Here is a 17,995-nt window from a genome sequence, read left to right as displayed (position 1 = left end):
AAAGTTTATCTCAAATGTTTTTTAAAATTCTAAAACATATTTTAATTACGTATGTACCTATAACTTAGTCAACAATTCATTTTGATCAATATTTTTGCCATCAATTTCAAAGTAGTTCAGCACAAAGAATAAGGGTCGAAATTACATTAAAAAGTGAAACAGTAGAAATAATATTACTTATCACAACTTTTTAGTCGTCCCATTTTATTTTTTCAGTAAATGTGGGAACAAAACAAATACGCTAATAGTTTTATGACAATGCAGTAGTCATTTTTTTTTCGATTTGTCCTGTGTTGTTTATAGACGCTTAACTATAGATTTTCTTTTGCTCGATAATTGACAGTTTTCCAACTTTTCGCTTCATTATTATAATTATATTGTTAAGTACCTACTTGTCATCAAAGATTGTAAATGTGATATTTAACATTATCCATATTTTTATCAAAACATCTAAAACATCTTTTAGTTTTCTTAAAAAGGTTTTCAAAATGTTAATAACATTAAAGAAAGCTGTCAAGATCAGTGAAACAAATGATGATGTGCTTATCCACTTTGTAATAAGGCTCGATGTATGTTGTTTTTTATTTCCAGCCGTTGCCTGCGATGCTAAAGAGCCCTTTTGAGCTAAATCGTGAATGCTTGCCTTTGAGGGATCATATTAACGACGATTTTAAGAACCATCACCGTATCGCCAATTACCTAACCCCCATATTCACTTTGTGCTAAGAGTTATATCAGGGAGGTCGAAATGGACATAACTTTTGTCTTGACTTTTTGTCATCGAACTCCCGCTTTCCTATACTTGCTTCCTCATAAAATGGAAACAGCGAATTATGACTGCTGGTTTTATAATGTCTTTGAAATTCGATTTACTTGACATTACCTCTTTTACCTTATGTGTTCCGATATACTCATACCATGGGAACGTGCTCAAAATTTTCGGAATGCATGAATTATATATTTAAACTATTACAATTCCGATAATAAGGCGGTACTCGCGACGCAAACATTCACAATATCAAATGGTAAAACATTTTCTACAAACACAAACACCAAAGGTAGTATTCAAATTCATTATAGTCTTAATTATAGGTGCTCTATTTTTGTGAGAACTTATTTCATTTGAAAGATTTTTTTTTACATTTTTATAATCTTAAAGGGGGTTGTATGAATGAAATAGGATCTCATAGTTAATGTAATAAATGTAAATTCGTCCAAATCAAACTATTTCCGCCTTATCGTGTACATTTTCTATGATCTGTACTATAATCTCGTTTACGTCACAAAAATCTTTTATTTTTAAAGTTTCAGATTTCCCCGTAAGGTATAATAATGTATTTTACTTTTTAACAATTAACTTATGAATTAAAAATTAATAATAACATTTTCTGAAAATGTTGATACCATTTCTCAGTTATATAATGTTCATCAAGCAAATGTCAAAAACATATTGCACATTCAGTCTTTGACATTTGTGAATGTTCCACTGCTTGCATGCAATGCTTTTTGCACCTAGTTCTGTGTTTCACGCAACTATTGGACTGGTTGTGTCTTGTCATTTTCACGCTCTTGTAAATTGGCCTCTATTGTGTTATCAGTGTCTTTTGCATTTCTAGGGAAATTGTTCGCTTCAATGCATAGTCGTCTGCTGGTAGATTAAGCTTACATTTCAGGTATCTAAGTAAATCACTTGGCAACTTAGCTGAGTCGTTTACTCTTTCGTTTGTTCGTTTCAATGGATCAAAATTATTGTTCAGTGCGTGTGGTGTTGCCTGGTATTACTTCACTGTAAATAAATAGCACTGTAAATTCACATCAGTAGTTATAGTCACAGTGACTGATTGCACTGCAATTTAGATAGATGTATGTAAAAACATTTCGACGTAGTTTAGAAAAAAAAGCACCTGTGCCGCTCTTAAAAGAGCTTGTATATTCTGAATATCGCTCTACTCAAAAAGATTATAAACTGACCTATTTATTTTGATGTATAGCAAGCAGTTGAAGAGAAATACAGGCTTTGCGATGAGACTCTTTCGAAATTATTGGAATGGATCGCTGTTGTCGAAGAACGATTGGCCAATCAGGAAGGTGTGAAAGAGGACATGGATGAACTCCGCAATCAGATCAACATACTCAAGGTAACATATATGTATATATAAATCATTCTCAGGAATAAATCTAAATCTTTTGTCACACACACATTTGTGTATACATTGAAATTTATTTTGCAGCTCATCAAGGATGACCTTGAAAGTCACCAACGCCAAGTGTCCGCGTGCGCGGATCAAGCGAAACAGCTTCTTGTTTCCGGCGGCGATGTTCTAGCGCCACATGAGGTTTGTTGGATACTTTGGTTATAAAAGAACTATAAATACGTAAAATATATAATATATTTATAGTAGTTTATGAAACGGTTGCGTAATGGGTGGGTATTAAAACATGAGTGTGGGTTTTTTAATAGTATCACACGAGAGTTTTAACATCTAATTAAGTAGAGTTTCATACACTACTTTATCTAAACTCATATATCTTAATAAAATCCAAACCATAAAATCTTGGTAACATATTATTTTGTTGCAGGGAAAAAGATTGAAGTAAAATTATTCACAGTATTCAGGACTTAGCGTAAAAACTTCCCATCACAATACAATTTATGACCAACAACAATAGTATTATATGTCATTAAACCAGATGTTGCTATGCTTAGAAAAAGTAAAAAGTCTACTCGCTGTTTATATTTATAAAAAAAGTCCTCAGCCTTCCTCATCCAGTCACTTTTTGCCGCCCTCTTTGTTCTACCATGCTGGGGGGCGTTACGCGTATTCGCAGTCATAACTTGTACCTCTGATAATAACTATTATTTTGTTGATTTATCGTAGGTTGCGGCTCTAGAACGTGGAGTAAGACAGCTTAAACAACGCTGTGACAAATGTTCCGATAAATGTGATAGGATGCTCCGGCGTCTTATCGCAGCAAGAGATGAACTCGCCAAATTTACGTAAGTGTGTCATTACTAATGTTTAATGTATAATTTATTATTATGTTAACTTGGGATAAAATCTGTCATTGTATTTTAATTTTTTTGACAGTAATGAACTAAATACGTTCAACTCTTGGATGGAAAGCGCATACCGCACGCTCGAAGATAAGGAAGTGGCTTTGTCCAAATTAGACAATTTGAGCGGCCAAAGTGAAGACGTGCGCGAATTTGTATCAGATGTGATTGCGCATCAAGCCGACCTTAGATTCATTACTATGTCCGCTCAGAAGTTCGTCGATGAGAGCAAGGTAAGAATTAATTACGTATTTAAAACAAACGAGGAGTTTTTTTTTTTAGTTTTTGATAATAATTTTGTGCTTAGCTGAATTCTCACCTTATGTATGTGATGATCAAATCTAAGATTGAAGCATGCCACCAATTCCCCTAATTCATTTATATCTACTTTAAGTATTATTTAAAAAGTTGCCACTTTTTGTTTTTAATTTTCTTGGTATTTGCCGGTAGGGTGGTCATAGCCGCGGCTAGAAACCAAAGTCTGGTTCAGTTAGAAATCATAAATTTCCAAATTGAACCAGCTTGGAATCGAGTCCGGCACCACCTAGATAAAAAAACAGCGCATACCACCAGAAGCTCGAAAAATTAATGAGATTTAAAGTAGCCAGATTGCGCTTGGTTTTAGTTTTTAAATTAAAGTTTCCGTTGCTAACATTGCTACGATTTTTTAGGAATTCCTAGCACTCCTCAATGACTACCGTACCACGCTACCTGCGCGATTGTCACACGTGCCTGTCCCAGTGGACAGCGTGGTAAGAGAGCACGCGGCGTTGGCCAGGAGGAGACACTCAGACTTGGCCAACAGAGCGCAGCGACTGCTGGACAGACTCAGGACGGCGAGTGATGGCTCCGCGAGATACAGGGACGCAGTACAACGGGCTCAGAGGTGGATGCAGACGGTGAGTTGATTGTTACCAATTCATCTACGTCTTATCATTGTTAACCTACTTCTTCTAAAGCGTATGGATTTATAATTTACATGTCCTAGATAATGTGCGTTACTTCGTCGGCATAGATTTAGTTTTTAAAAATCCCGTGGGAACTCTATGTTTTTTCGGGATAAAAAGTAGCAGTCCTTTTCCGGGATGAAAAGATATTTCTGTACCAAGTTTTAATGAAATCAGTTGCACAGATGGACAGTGAAAAACGCGCAAATTCACGCAAAGACACACTTTTGCATTTATAATATTAGTATGGCTGGATTTATGATAATATATTTTGTAAGTAACTAGAATTAGTCACAATCGCTGTCTTGGTTTTTTCGCAATTTCCTCATTCAAAATTTTTGAGCTAAAGCCATCTCTTATTAAAATCCATTTATGTGTCGATCAGGTGGAGCCTCAAGTGCGTGCGGTGCTGACGGAGGCGGTGGGCGGCGAGCCGCGCGCGGTGGACGCGCAGCTGTCGCGGGCCAAGGCGCTGCACACCGAGATACAAGCGCAGGGGCGACTCGTGGACAACGCCAAGGACGTGAGTTTTATTCCACTAGTTGTACCTATGTTTGCTGGGAGTAAATCGCCTAAAAGTGGACGTGAATATATCTATCAAAAGCACAGATTGCGTCACAGAATTATTACATACTACGTTGTTGTTGCTTACGTATAGCATTATCCTTGTCCCACTCCCGTCGATACAATAAATTCACACACAATTTGCATGTGCGGACAGGCAGGTGCTCCAGTAGTAGTAATTAAGTAAATAAATTCACTTGTATAGACTGTGGGGGTGTGCCTTGGCCAAAACCTGCATTGATTCGAACTTCGAAGGACGATGGCGTAACAGTATTGTTCAAGTAACTGAAAATAATACTCAAATATTTTTTTAGGCATGCGACCAACTCGTGAAATCTCTAGAAAGCAACCTCACACCTTCTGAAATAAGACAACTGGAAGTACCTGTGATAGAAATAACGGGGAGGTACAACGAACTGAGCGACGCAGTGGGCTCGCGCTGCTCCGAGCTCGAGGCCGCGCTACTGCAGTGCCAGGGGCTGCAAGACGCCGCTGAGACGCAGGCGCAGTGGTTGACCGGCGTGGAGAATAATTTCAAGTGAGTTCCGCCCTTTAAAAAAGAAAGTAAACATTTTTTTATAAACCAGCTGTCCCGCCTTCACTTCGATAGAACGGAATTTTTGAAAATCGGTTAGGAAATGGAATTTTCAAAAATCCTGAAATAAAATCTAGTGCAGGCAGATGAAAGGGATAGCAATACATTTAGGCCGGTCAATTTAGTTCAGAGATTGTGTACTACAAAATTAGCTACAATGCATCTAATTCTGTTGTGCACAATCTATAAACTGATAAGTTAAAATCTCGTGCTATCCTTTTCCACAGGTATAATTAAATTTATTGTTCAAGAGAATTAGCGACAACGTCAATGTCTCACTATTGACAAAAAAAAACACAGTTGCAACAAGAAATTTTACAGAAACTTTTATTTGCAATGCCAAGTGGAATGGAGAGCCAAGACTTTTAATAGGCTTGTGTTCTTGTAATTTTTTTACTCAATGTCATTATCATACGTGCAAATTATCTTTCAGGGGTCAAGTGAAACCCGTTTCTCTGATCCGAGAGAGACTCGACGAGCAAGTTCGCGAGCAAAGGCTCAGCCACTCCGAGATTGAAGCTCGCAGGCCGACACTAAATAAACTATTGTCATCTGCAAGGGATGCGGCTTTAACGCCTTCCAACGCCAGAATTGCTAAGAAGCTGGAACAAAGAGCTGAAGATATTTATGCTAGGTAAGCTAGTGGTTTACAATATGCAAATAATTTTAGCATTAAATTAAATGTTAAACTCATTCCCAAGCTTTTGTTTATTAGATGACAACATTTAATAATCCTTTACATTGTAGAGACATCTCCAATAATTTTCAAGTTGTTTGCCCTGTACACTTACTAAACTTAGCCTAGAAGCGATCATTAAGTTTATTTTGGTTTCTAGTATTTAGATTGTAACATTCATATAAAAAGCCATCCCCTGTTCGTTGTCATAGGTACGAAAAGCTACTAGAGCGTTCATTCAAACGCACACAGTTCCTGGAAGAGGTGTCAGTGGAACTCATGCAGTTCACCCAGCAAGCGACGACGTTGGAGTCGGCGCATTCCCAACTCGCGGAGCTCGCCGACGCACGTGACGACCGCCACAGGCTGGCCGACCTCGCGAGCGCTCGAGACAAGCAAATGCCGCTGCTGGAAGAGTGCTTGCGGAACGGCAAACAACTCATCTCCAAGAAGGATGTTACTGATACTCACGTCGTACGCGACAGAATGAAGGTACGTAAATTCACCTATGTGACATCGAAGTACTCGCGGGCTTCAAACCCTAAGGGCTCATAAACAAAAAAAAAATGAACTTAGTATTACTTATTTGCGAAATGGCCGAGTTTGAAAGCTTCAATTGCTTTTACCCTGGTATCGATCGCCCACATTGATCGGTACACAGAGGTGTACGACCGCCTTGAACGTTGTATGAATTCAGACCTAAGGGCCAACATGTTGACACACGACAGACCAGCAAAATAAATAAATATCAAAGATTAAAAGATTTCTTGTTTTAATATTTTTGGTATTAAATCAAAACATTCCATTAAAGATACATACGTATTGTTTGTATTTATAAAGGTTATAATGATTATTATTTTAGGCCTTGGAGAACCAGTGGCGTGACTTCAACGTGTCGTTAGAAGAGAAACAAAAACTATCTCAGCAAAGAGCGAACCAGCTCAACCAATACGAATCATTGAGGATACAGGTATGAAATCCATTTTTTTTAATTAAACAGCCATGCGCTTGACTGCAATCACATCAAATAGTAGGTGATGATGCAACCTAAGGTGGAGCGTGACTGCCTAGAAGCTGCCTATTCACTTTTTTTTGTAGGTCTCAATAATGTAATTGTGGAAAACGGAAGCCATGAGGTATTCCAAATTCTAGCAGTGCGTATTAAATATGAGGAAGCGAATAGCTTACTCTATTCATTTACAGCTATTTTTCTTATATTAGTATCCTCTTATAATTTTGATCAGTGTATCAAAAAATTATCAATTACTTAAATTCATCCAGGTTTTGGAATGGCTTCAAACAATGGAAAACCGAGTTGGACATCTGCGTCCAGTTGCCGTCGACTTAGATATCATCAAACACCAGCAAGATGAACTGAGACCACTCGCAAAGGAGTACAGGGACTTCTCCGTCAATATTGATAAGGTTTGTTGATAAACGAAGTCTTTATGGCTGATAGTACAAACATTATTATTATGAACTAGTACTATAAACAGACGGACAAATACATTTTCGCATTTATAATATTATCAGTATGAATTAATTTCGCACTTAACATTCCTTTGCGATCAACACATCCTTTGACGTATAGGCCTACTTTTTAATACCTAATTATGTTCCTTCTACTTTTTTTGTTTCTTCTAATCCTTCGTAAGATATTGACATCAGTCAAATACCCTATTTTTTCAAATTCTTTATTCTGTTTTGTTTGCCCTTCTTTTGTCCCTATATGTTTGATAGTTTATTAACTTATTATATTCTTTAAAAAAAAAAAAAAGAATATTAGCCATGTTAAATGACTAATATTCCCCTTTTCTCTCCAACTAAGCGTCAGGCTTGTGCTAGGAGTAGGTACGACAAATAGTGCAACGGGCGGGGTTCGAACCGTCGACCTTTCGGTTTTCAGTCCACTCTTTTACCGGTTGGGCTATTGGGTTGGGATATTCTTTTGTGCCTAAAAAGTAGGCACGTTTTCATTTATCAGTGATATTTGTACAGATCCACATAATTAGTTAAATGACGTCTAAACTTTTTAAAACTAAAAAAAAAAAAAAACAATCAGATTCTTGTTTTTTATCGTTTAGTCGCAGCATGCACAACTCTTCTTCCGCTCGGCTTCAGCCGATGGGCACCCAAATATGCCGTCCCTTTCATACTGTAGGAGAAAGAAAGAAATGGCTTCAATATAATTATAATTTGTTCAGGTGAACGAAGCTGGCGCGGCGTACGAGGCGTTGACGCGCGGCGAGCGCGCGGACAGCCCGCACCGGAAGAGGCAACTCTACAGCCCCACTAAGCGACAGACGCCCAGTGAGTGTGCAGCTTTATTTATATGTATATCTAGTTTGTGTTGCCCCTTTATACATTATCTTGCCGTAATTTCCACAACACTCAGCCATTGAATTTGAATTCTTTACCTTTGTGTTGCTAAATATCAGTTGGATGGAAAATTGCGACTATTACATTATTAGGAGTATTCGACTCTATCTTGAATGAGATAGAGTCCAAAACTCATTTTGTCTGTATTAATGCTACCTCTTTCACAATTTTTCCTGCTAAAAATAAGAGGTAGTATTTAAGAGGTTTGTGTTGAATACCGAACTGTGACACAGGCCGCGTGGAAGGCCGCTCGCCCTCGCCCGGCAAGGCGCGCGGGCTGGTGAGCCCCGCCTCCGCACACTCTGCATCGTCAGGGTTCTCCTCGCGCCGCTCCAGCCAAGATGGCTTCCATCTTGAAGGTATGTTATAGTTTGTTGCCACAAACAAGCCAAGGAATTTGACCTAATAATATCACTAATTCTGTTGTACATACTCTTAATTATATTAAAAGGTCTAAATCTGATAATGTATGATGGTATGATTTTAGATCCTCACTTAAGTTGATTTTAAGATTTGTGTACAACATAGTTTAAACGCGTAAAAATATAGTTGCATTTTACAGAGCAACTAATAAAAAAAATCTAAAATTGAAAGGACTGCCTTGTGTATTTAATGACGTTAAATTAATAATTCGATATTTTTTCTCAGAATTATCACCAGTACAGCAACAGATATCTGAAATCAACAACAGATACGAATTACTGGGAACCAAACTAGCGGACAGACAGTCAGAATTGGATTCCGTTAGGGAAGAAGTCAGGAAGCATCTCGATAGTCTCCGAGCCCTTAACACTTTCCTAGACAAGGTCAGTTGTACTGAGAACCTATTTTCATTTAGAATTGATTGTGTCGCGACCGAATACAAAAAATCAAATAAACTCTACTTTTCATTTAGTATTCGGGGGTAAGGTATAATAAAGTACTTGTTTATTTAATACAAAAAATATTGACAGGTCCAAAGGCAACTTCCCAAGGAGTCGGTTCCAAATAATAAAGAGGAAGCCGACAAAACTATCAAGCAAGCGCGCGCAGTGCTTGAGGAGATGTACGAAAAGCAAAGCATTTTGGACTCCACTAAAACTCAGGTAAATAGATTGAAACACGTTTTATACAACAAAAGACTTTTGCGACGCTACGTTTAGGATTAATTCTGTACAGCATAAATAAAATTATTAAGGACTAGCTGAGTGCACGACTTCATCCGCGTGAATTTAGGCTTTTGAAAATCCCGTGGGAACTCCTTGATTTTCCGGGATAAAAAGTAGCTTATGTCTTTCTCAAGGTCTTTATCTATACCCATGTAAAAATCCACGTAGATCCGTTGCTCCGTTGCGACGTGATTGAGGGACAAACCAACAAACAAACTCTCGCATTTATAATTTATGGGTAGTGATTTGTTGTATGGATGTTTGTGTGTATTTATGATCAGGTCCGAGAACTTTTACGTCGTAAGCAAACCGTTGAAGGTGCCGATCGGTTACACGACGAGTCTGAAGAAGTGGCTTCAAGGTGGAAAGCACTTCATGAAGCATTCAAAGACAAGTAAGTTATGGTGGCCGCAGTATTTATTGACTCTCATCGCATAGATTACTCAACATGTTAGCAGAAACTTCTCCATTTAGTGACACTCTCATTTTTCATTGAATAATATAATTATGTTAGTAAGTAGCTTTCTCTATAATGTTTCAATTCATCATACAGATTCTTCCTAACTCCCGTACTCAGTACATATCCAATTAAATTCAACAAACATAGTTAGTGTTTAACGTTTCTGATTGTTCCATGAATCACAACACACAGTGAATTGAAACCCCTTTTGAACATTACATTATTATCTGATTAATTGTTATTGAATTTGCTTTTCACGTATCTTGTCATGGGAATTTAATCATCTGGAATAGTTTTTTGCCAAATTACTGACATAGTACGCTGAAACTAGATTATAATAAGTTGAAAAGTTCATTCTGACGTTCGTTTACCCCCAGGATCCGCGTGATGGAGGAAATGAAAGACTTCCACGACACACACGCGTCCCTCTCGCAGTGGCTCGGCTCCAAGGAGCGCATGATGGCGGCGCTTGGACCCATCTCGTCAGACTCACGGGTGGTGCAGACTCAAGTGCAACAGGTTAGTTTGGGTTGACAGAAGATAGTAGATCTCTATTGATGTTTTATAGGACTAAATTGTGCCTTTATAATGCGATTCTTTGGCGTCAATAAGTCAAGGGAACCCAAGGAAACTTTTTGAAGCGTTTGGTTCGTCATAAAAATTTATACTTATAATAAAATTGTAACTTCACGCCACATATGTGAAAAGACCAAATTGTAAGTATTGAGTGTTACTTGCACAAATGCAATAAGGCAGCATTATTTATTTATTTAAACATCTTTATTGCTAAAGACTTTATTACAAAGAATAAAAATATATGATACACTTATAGTCTTAATTTTGTAAAAACAGATTACTTGGTGTGAGCTTAATATAGAACTTATAGGCTTACTCGTCTATCAGACTGCATCAGTTATCACTTATCATTTATGTGTCTATAGTCAAGAACTAACTTTACATTGATGAAAATGATTTTGTTTCTAAACTAGGTGCAAGTCCTGCGGGAAGAGTTCCGCAGTCAACAACCTCAATTGGTACATCTGGAAGAAGTGGCTCACACTGTCCTGCAGAGGTTGCCAGATAACGATCCCGATGCAAACAAGTTGCGACAAAAACTGAAACTGCTGCAAGACCGTTGGAACGATCTCCTCAATAAGTAAGTTATCTGATGCTCCAGTGTGTAATGGCCCAAGCGTTCGCCAAGTGACAGCCAACTTGTGAACTGAGTCTGTTTCATGAGAAACAATATTTAAAATTCCAAACCCACAAGCCAGCAAGTATTTCAAGTGGTCCTGTTCACATTCACCAAATGTATTCGGCCAGTTTGTACGGGCTCCTTACATCTCAAGTTTCGTATGTTTTTTACACGCCTGTTTAAAAATTTGTCTAGTTTTGTCTCACAAAATGCCTGTTTCCATCGTCAATAAAAGAAACAACTTAAACCACTAGACCACCCCATGACACAAAATTACAGCAATTAATGAAATCAATGAGAATAGATTGATTTTTATACTATTTATTGCTTGCTAACTCTCGATTTTCACTTTCACATTAAAGAAGTTTAGAAACGTTATATAAAATTGCCTCAAGATAGTCACGATGGATATGTCCCCACTTTGGGTCTGGTATTCAGCAAACTTCTAGGTACTCATCTGTTCTTCATTTAACCATTCTGTTTGCTCTCAGATTGGAACAACGCGCAGAAAGCTTGGGCGCGGCTGCGGATACGTCCAGGGAACTCGACGCCGGCCTCACGCGACTCAGGAACGCTTTGCACGCGATATCCGACAAGTTGGACGATGTGTCGGCACAACGCGAACCCGCCGATCAACTGCGGGAGGTTGAGGTAGGTGTTCAACGTTTTCCGCAAAAATGTGTCAGACGACGAGGCTTAGTAATAGGGCCCCGTTGGCAGTCTTCGGGTACGGAACCATAAAAACGGCGAATTTTGATTACGTAGTTAGTACTCAAAACAAAATCATACGTACAAACTATAACTATGTTCGCTTGCATTTGATTGCAATCACACCAAACAGTAAGTAGGAAAGGATGTAGCCTAATGTGTTGTGCGCCTGCCCAGAAGGTGCCTAAAAATTCCTGCTAGATCGCGTACGATACGCTCAACGTGCGTGCTAAATTCCCACATTGTTCATGACAGAACCTAGAAAGGCAACTGGAAGGCCAACGCCCTCTGCTCGCGGATTTGGAAGCCGCGGGCGCAGCGCTGGCTGACGTGCTGGCAGATGCGGGCGCGCGCCAGGACATCCAGGGCAAGCTGGCGGCTGCGGCGCGCCAGTACGACGCGCTGCAACGGAAACTGGACCACAAGAAGGCGGAGATTGAAGCTGCCCTCAAGTAAGTCTTATAAATGGCAAATTGCGTAGTATATTGACATAACATCCTAGTTACTAGTTAAGAATCACACCCACCGCCCACACAAATAGCCTCGTTCCTAAGTACTTCTGATATAGTCTAAAATACACTTATTTTTATTTAGGTTAATACGTTTATGCAGTTAAAAACAATTCAAATCAAGTTTTCTAAAATATAGCAATGATTGGTCAGGATATTGTTAGCGTACATCTGACGCGCGGCGTTGATATGACATTTAGTTATTCGTAGCGCAAGTTTAGTATGTCCACACATTTATTCATATTTTCAAAACAAAACAAGAATTCTACAATAAGCGGGATAGGTCTTTTATTATGCGTCTAATAATAAATCCGGCCATATACCGAAATGCCAACATCTCGTTACAATCTCTCATATCAGATAAGAGAGAACGGTTTATCGTGGCTCTATAGTTGATGATGAAATATCTAAAAACAGTTTTATCGCGAACTCGGACAGATGCTTCATTTAGTGTTATCTGTATAGAATTTAGCCATGTGCAGTTGTACACGAGTATACGGTCGCCTTATCAATTGTATCTTTCATAGGGACGGCCGTAACCTCGAAGAGAGCGTATCTCGCACTCTCGGCTGGCTGCAGTCGGAACTGACAGCCCTGCCGGGGAGACTGCAGGTGTCGGCTGATAAGAACAAACTTCAGCAACAGGTGGCCAAACATGAGCCGCTATACCGAGACCTCACGCAGCGCGAACACGAGATCATCATGCTGTTGGACAAAGGTTTGTATCAAATACAACCGTAAATAATAGTTTTTTCAAGTAAGCTTACTTAACCTGCTTTTTTGAGACGAAAAATTTGTCTGTTTGTAGAGATACACCACGCAATGTTTCGCAAAGCAAATTTTACTGCGAAGAAGCTGGCGTGAAACGCAGTAGTCCCTCTTTTCAAAAAACTCATACTTCGATATTTCTAATGGTCAATTTTTTGTGTCTTTTATATTAATGACTTAATCAATTAATTGATATAAACTCTTCAAAACACTCAATGGAAAACAATGCATTCGTTATTGCGGATGTATCTATTCTTCGCACATTTTGTATGATACCTCATATTATGCTCGTAAACACAACTGTATAAAATTGATGGTATAACTCTTAGATCAGCGCCAATATTGTTAAACAATCTACACGAAATTTTCAAGTTTTTGTATTTTACCCAGGTCGTGAGATGGAAAAGAAGCCAGCGTATATTGGACTACGTAAGGACCTAGACAGGATTCAGACACAGTGGGACAAACTCAAGAGAGAGACAGTCGATAGGCAAACAAGACTACAGACTGCTATGGTAAGGATTTTTTGAAATAAACAAGATTAAGCTTGAAGTAATTTTTTTTTTTTTCATATTTAGTTCCATGTCGAATTTTTTTTTCTTACTTAGTTGCTTGTCGGAGATACTATTTATGAAAAGAATGATAAAACGTGTTTTCGTTACTTATTTAGGAACACTGTCGCAAATACAACAAAGCGCAAGAGTCCTTCCTGCCATGGTTGTCTGATGCTGAAGACAGGTTGACCAAACTACCACCGGTTGCTTTCACTAAGAAAGACGTGGAGAAACAACTTCGAGAGTTGCAACAGATTAGAAACGATGTTTGGAAGAGGTAAGTCTTTGCGATTTCTGTATCTTTAGTAGAGTTTCTATTGTGACTAATATTATATGATCATGATCAGATCATGGCCTTGGGTGGGCCTTTGCTAGTTTTGACAACATTCGGTTCTATAAAAAATTTGTGATCCAACAAAAAGTATTATCCTGAATTGCAACGAAATTTAGGAGGCTGTTTTCGTCGTTTTTAGTTAGGATCCAACATTCAAAATTGGTGTTCTATTTATTTGTTAATGTGTACATCAAGCTAAATTCAGTTGCCGAATCGAGATTTTATTGTGATGATTGGTATCCCTAGATAAAACTAGAACCGTTTTATGTAAAGCTGATGGATAAAGCGAGTGAAAAAAAGATCAATTTATAGTAATGTAACCCGCATTTTCATAAGAAGTTTATTTGTCCAGGTCTGGAGAGTATGAAAATAATAGAACGCTTGGTGAAACTTTCATCTCCGCCTGCGATGTCGATCAAGAGCTTGTTAGAAAACAACTGGATGTCATGAAGGAGAGATGGGACAGGATTAATAACGGTTCGTACTTTTATCTCATAAGAAATCTAACTTTACAGTTTACATCTTATCATATCATAGCAATTTGATTGTTTTAAACTTCTAATGACTTTTCGTGCTTCACCAAAATTTTGCTGTCATATTGGCGTAAAACCCAAGATTTAGCCTGTTTTTGAGTGTTATTATTTAGCGTTGTAAGTCGTCTTCGCCTTTATCACAATACTTTTTCAACAAACTCTTATTATTTCGGTGCAGAAGTACTCCAGCAAGTGGAATACCTCGAGTCTACGGCGCGAAAACTCGGCGAATTCCTCGAAAAGGTCCGCGCTGTAGAAGCTCCCTTGGCAAGATGTGAAGAGAAATTGGAAGCCGCACTGGTCGCACCGCCAGCGGCAGCCAGAGAGGCGGTGGCCCGACTGGTTGATCACGTACATGCTTTGAGAGCGCCGTTGCAGGTTAGTAGCAAAAATTCTCTCAGTAGCATTTGGCTGAACTGTGTTAGTATATCTATAAATATTAAACAGTTTCAATTTCTGCATGGTCCATCATTTCCATCTACCTAGATCTTTTTCGTTATAATCTAGAGCCACTAAAAACTATTTTCATAGCAGAAATTCAATTATTTACTTAAACATTTCTCGTACGACGCCATTCCAGCGTCCGTGTTCCCTACGGATTACTTGAGAATCATCCAGGCAATAGGAAATAATGTTTTCAAGCGCATTCTAATCTAGAACATTGCCTTGTATCAGGCAAGATTGTCGGCAAACACAAAACTATATAATGTAAATAAGACTAACCCAATTAAATATTTCTTTAGAGCGTCAACATGGCAGCCGACGATATCGTAGCTCTCGCGATCGAGTACGGTGGACCTGAAGAGGGCAACCGTGCTAGACCGGTATTAGAGGAGACAGCCAAAGCGCTGGCCGAACGTCTGCAAGACTTGGAGGCCAAGACCGAAGACGCCCGGGAAAGATTAGCTGGAGCAGCCGCTGCTTTCTCACAATTCCAGGTGAGATAAACTATTTATCTAGTCAATGTTGGGTGGTTTATGTTTTATACGAGCATCACCCAAAAGCCATTGATCCGATTTAGATGCAGTCGCAGTTTAATCGCTTACAGTCAGACTGATGATGAGACGAAAAGACTATGATATACAACATGATCCTTTCACACAGATAAATCGGCGGATAAAAGTAGTATAAATAAAATTGTGCTCATTTCAATGGGTCAAGGTTGCCTACTGACAGTGACAGTGTGTGGGAAGTTTTGAGGATCGGTTTCTGTTAATTAGTTAATCTATAATCTTGTTATTGATTTATAGTGTTTGTTTTAGTGCAATAAAGTTTTTCTGTCTATCTATCCATTTAGACCATCCTATATTAATCTAAGATAGCAAATGGCTGAAAACTTTAATAGGTATTATATTAGTGGAAATTTTAAAAATTAAGAGAACAACATAATATACTCAAAGTTTCCATCTTTTTAATTGCACTATGGGAAAAATATAAAAACACGTTTAAGAATACTTATCGCCGTTTTAAAAGTAGGTATTGAGGATTTATTTTAAATTCAAACATTTTACTCTTTAAACAGGAAAAAGTGAAAGGTGTATCCCACGATATTACCGACTTAGAAAAAGAGCTAGAAAGCATGAAGGCACCTGGACGCGAGATAAAGACAGTGAAGGCGCAGTTAGATGATTTGGGACGTTTCTACAAGAGATTGGAACAAGCTGACGATCTAGTCGCGGACTCGGAGAGAGCGGCGGAGAATTTGGTCGATAGCGGCTTCGCTGAGTCTTCAAAGGCCAGAGATCAGGTTAGTAGTTTTACTAGACAAAGAATTTAAACAGTCTATGTTTCTGTTAGTATTAATGTTAAGTGCAGGATGACCTCCAGCCCCTGGACCAACAACCTGAAGAAGGTGGTGGGAAGCGGATGGAAGAGGGAGGCGGAGAAACGTGTTTTGAAATTAGAGGCGCACTTTCGAAAATTCGCATGCGAGTTGGAATGGAACATTAATTGTTTCTCGTTAATTACCACATGTTTAGCATCTATATTTTTATACATGACTGATTTCCCCGTTCAAATAATATATGTTTATAAATATATTTGTACAGGTGGAAGGCATCCGCAAACAATTGGCCAAACTGGACGAAAGGGCGCGCTCCAAAGAACAAGACCTGGACGATACACTTAGCAAACTGGAGGCCTTCTATAAGGCATACGACTCCGTTATGGACGATGTGGATGAGGTAACCCAATCGACATTTATAGGTTTCACTCTCTCTCTGCATAGAAGTCCTCATTGATTATAATATATACATAAATAATAATGAAAAAAAAAACAAGCAATGTCTACAGAACACCTCATTGATTATGGCCATGCTTAATTCAATTCCATTTATCACAATATAGTGACAGGGGATTTTTAGGGATCCTTAGATTCTTATGCATTTAATTTCGTTTTCCTCAGCATGAGGTATAAACCTTAAATTCAGGTACTAAATCAACATATTCACGTGTCTCTAAGATAGTTTCGGAGTTCTGCATGAGTGCGTCATTGATGTACTCTCAGAAGACAAGCATAACATTACGTCTTAATAGTTCACGATAGATTAGTCCGAAACGTTAGTCAAGGTATAGGCAGGGTAAACGCTGGTAAAAACATAAAATTATGTTCTATGTTTGTACTAAAGTTTTAATATTGCCACTAAACATTAATAAATTTTCTTTTTCTCTACTCAGGCTGCAGAACAAGTGAGAGGCTTGAAGCCTGTTTCTTCCGAGGTAGACCAAATTCGCGTCCAACAGAAGGACTTCGCGGACCTTAAACAAAGGACACTTGAACCTCTAGGTGTGAACGTGTCCCATTGCAACAAGATCGGCCAGGGCCTTGTACGCTCTGCGTTGCAAGGGGTCTCCACTCAACAGCTGGAGAAGGATCTAGAAAAGATGAACGACCGGTGGAATGCTCTTAAGGAAAAGGTAAACTTTTATCGTAACCAGGAAAATAACACTTTTTCTTAAAACTGAATATTGTGTTAAAATAATTCTTGGTTTGTTTTTAATAAGTCGTAATATTTGGATTAAATTTATTAGTCGTGAATTGCGCATTTGATGGATATCAAACTCTTTGAGACAAGAAAATTACTAGATTTAAGGAATTAACTTTTCATGACACTTATCTGTAACATTTTTTAAAAGATGAATGAACGTGAACGTCGTCTGGATGTGGGACTGCTCCAATCGGGCAAATTCGCTGAAGCATTGGCAGGACTCGAGAAATGGCTGGCGGATACGGAAGACATGGTTAACAACCAAAAACCACCTTCAGCCGATTATAAGGTGGTAAAGGCACAATTACAGGAGCAAAAGGTAAGTTTCTCCCATTCAGGTGTGATTTTTTGACAGCTAGCTGATGCCCGAGACTTCGCCCGTCTGGATTTAGGTTTTTAAAACCCTGCAGAAACTCTTTAATTTTTTGAAAAAGTAAACCATGTCACTTTCCAGGTCTTCATAGCGATATTCATGCAAAACATTATTATTAAAAGAATATGTTAAACCAACTAACACACCCACTTTCGCATCTATAATATGGGTGCCTAGTAATGTAGTTATATGGGTAGTAATAGAGTTCAT

The 17,995-nt window shown here is 38.5% G+C and overlaps 1 protein-coding gene and 1 long non-coding RNA gene across 14 annotated transcripts in view; one reads left to right on the top strand and one right to left on the bottom strand.

Moving 5' to 3' along the window:
• The window catches only part of LOC123865645 (dystonin), a 168,551-nt gene that overhangs the window by 111,656 nt on the left and 38,900 nt on the right, over nt 1-17,995 (top strand). For all 12 annotated transcript variants that reach the window (XM_045906821.1, XM_045906816.1, XM_045906814.1 and 9 more), the window contains 30 exons: nt 1,992-2,138; nt 2,232-2,336; nt 2,880-2,998; nt 3,090-3,288; nt 3,727-3,954; nt 4,388-4,525; nt 4,881-5,104; nt 5,595-5,795; nt 6,050-6,329; nt 6,700-6,807; nt 7,119-7,262; nt 8,042-8,147; nt 8,450-8,575; nt 8,865-9,022; nt 9,170-9,301; nt 9,646-9,758; nt 10,202-10,343; nt 10,814-10,980; nt 11,511-11,670; nt 11,983-12,179; nt 12,764-12,954; nt 13,395-13,519; nt 13,675-13,835; nt 14,245-14,369; nt 14,604-14,803; nt 15,169-15,363; nt 15,948-16,172; nt 16,474-16,608; nt 17,102-17,341; nt 17,561-17,731. In XM_045906821.1, coding sequence (XP_045762777.1) covers nt 1,992-2,138; nt 2,232-2,336; nt 2,880-2,998; nt 3,090-3,288; nt 3,727-3,954; nt 4,388-4,525; nt 4,881-5,104; nt 5,595-5,795; nt 6,050-6,329; nt 6,700-6,807; nt 7,119-7,262; nt 8,042-8,147; nt 8,450-8,575; nt 8,865-9,022; nt 9,170-9,301; nt 9,646-9,758; nt 10,202-10,343; nt 10,814-10,980; nt 11,511-11,670; nt 11,983-12,179; nt 12,764-12,954; nt 13,395-13,519; nt 13,675-13,835; nt 14,245-14,369; nt 14,604-14,803; nt 15,169-15,363; nt 15,948-16,172; nt 16,474-16,608; nt 17,102-17,341; nt 17,561-17,731 — 4,962 coding nt within the window. The remainder of the gene's footprint in view (nt 1-1,991; nt 2,139-2,231; nt 2,337-2,879; nt 2,999-3,089; nt 3,289-3,726; nt 3,955-4,387; nt 4,526-4,880; nt 5,105-5,594; nt 5,796-6,049; nt 6,330-6,699; nt 6,808-7,118; nt 7,263-8,041; nt 8,148-8,449; nt 8,576-8,864; nt 9,023-9,169; nt 9,302-9,645; nt 9,759-10,201; nt 10,344-10,813; nt 10,981-11,510; nt 11,671-11,982; nt 12,180-12,763; nt 12,955-13,394; nt 13,520-13,674; nt 13,836-14,244; nt 14,370-14,603; nt 14,804-15,168; nt 15,364-15,947; nt 16,173-16,473; nt 16,609-17,101; nt 17,342-17,560; nt 17,732-17,995) is intronic.
• LOC123865664 lies at nt 9,441-17,970 on the bottom strand. 2 transcript variants are annotated; one of them, XR_006796015.1, is made up of 2 exons: nt 17,932-17,970; nt 9,441-9,580 (listed from the first exon to the last, which is right to left on the bottom strand). It is a non-coding gene; the product is annotated as an uncharacterized LOC123865664 (long non-coding RNA). The 2 variants fall into 2 exon arrangements; XR_006796016.1 differs by having other exon boundaries at nt 17,920-17,958.

Source organism: Maniola jurtina, chromosome 5, assembly GCF_905333055.1.
Source record: "Maniola jurtina chromosome 5, ilManJurt1.1, whole genome shotgun sequence".
Lineage (NCBI taxonomy): Eukaryota > Metazoa > Arthropoda > Insecta > Lepidoptera > Nymphalidae > Maniola > Maniola jurtina.
This window is presented reverse-complemented; position numbering and strand designations above follow the sequence as displayed.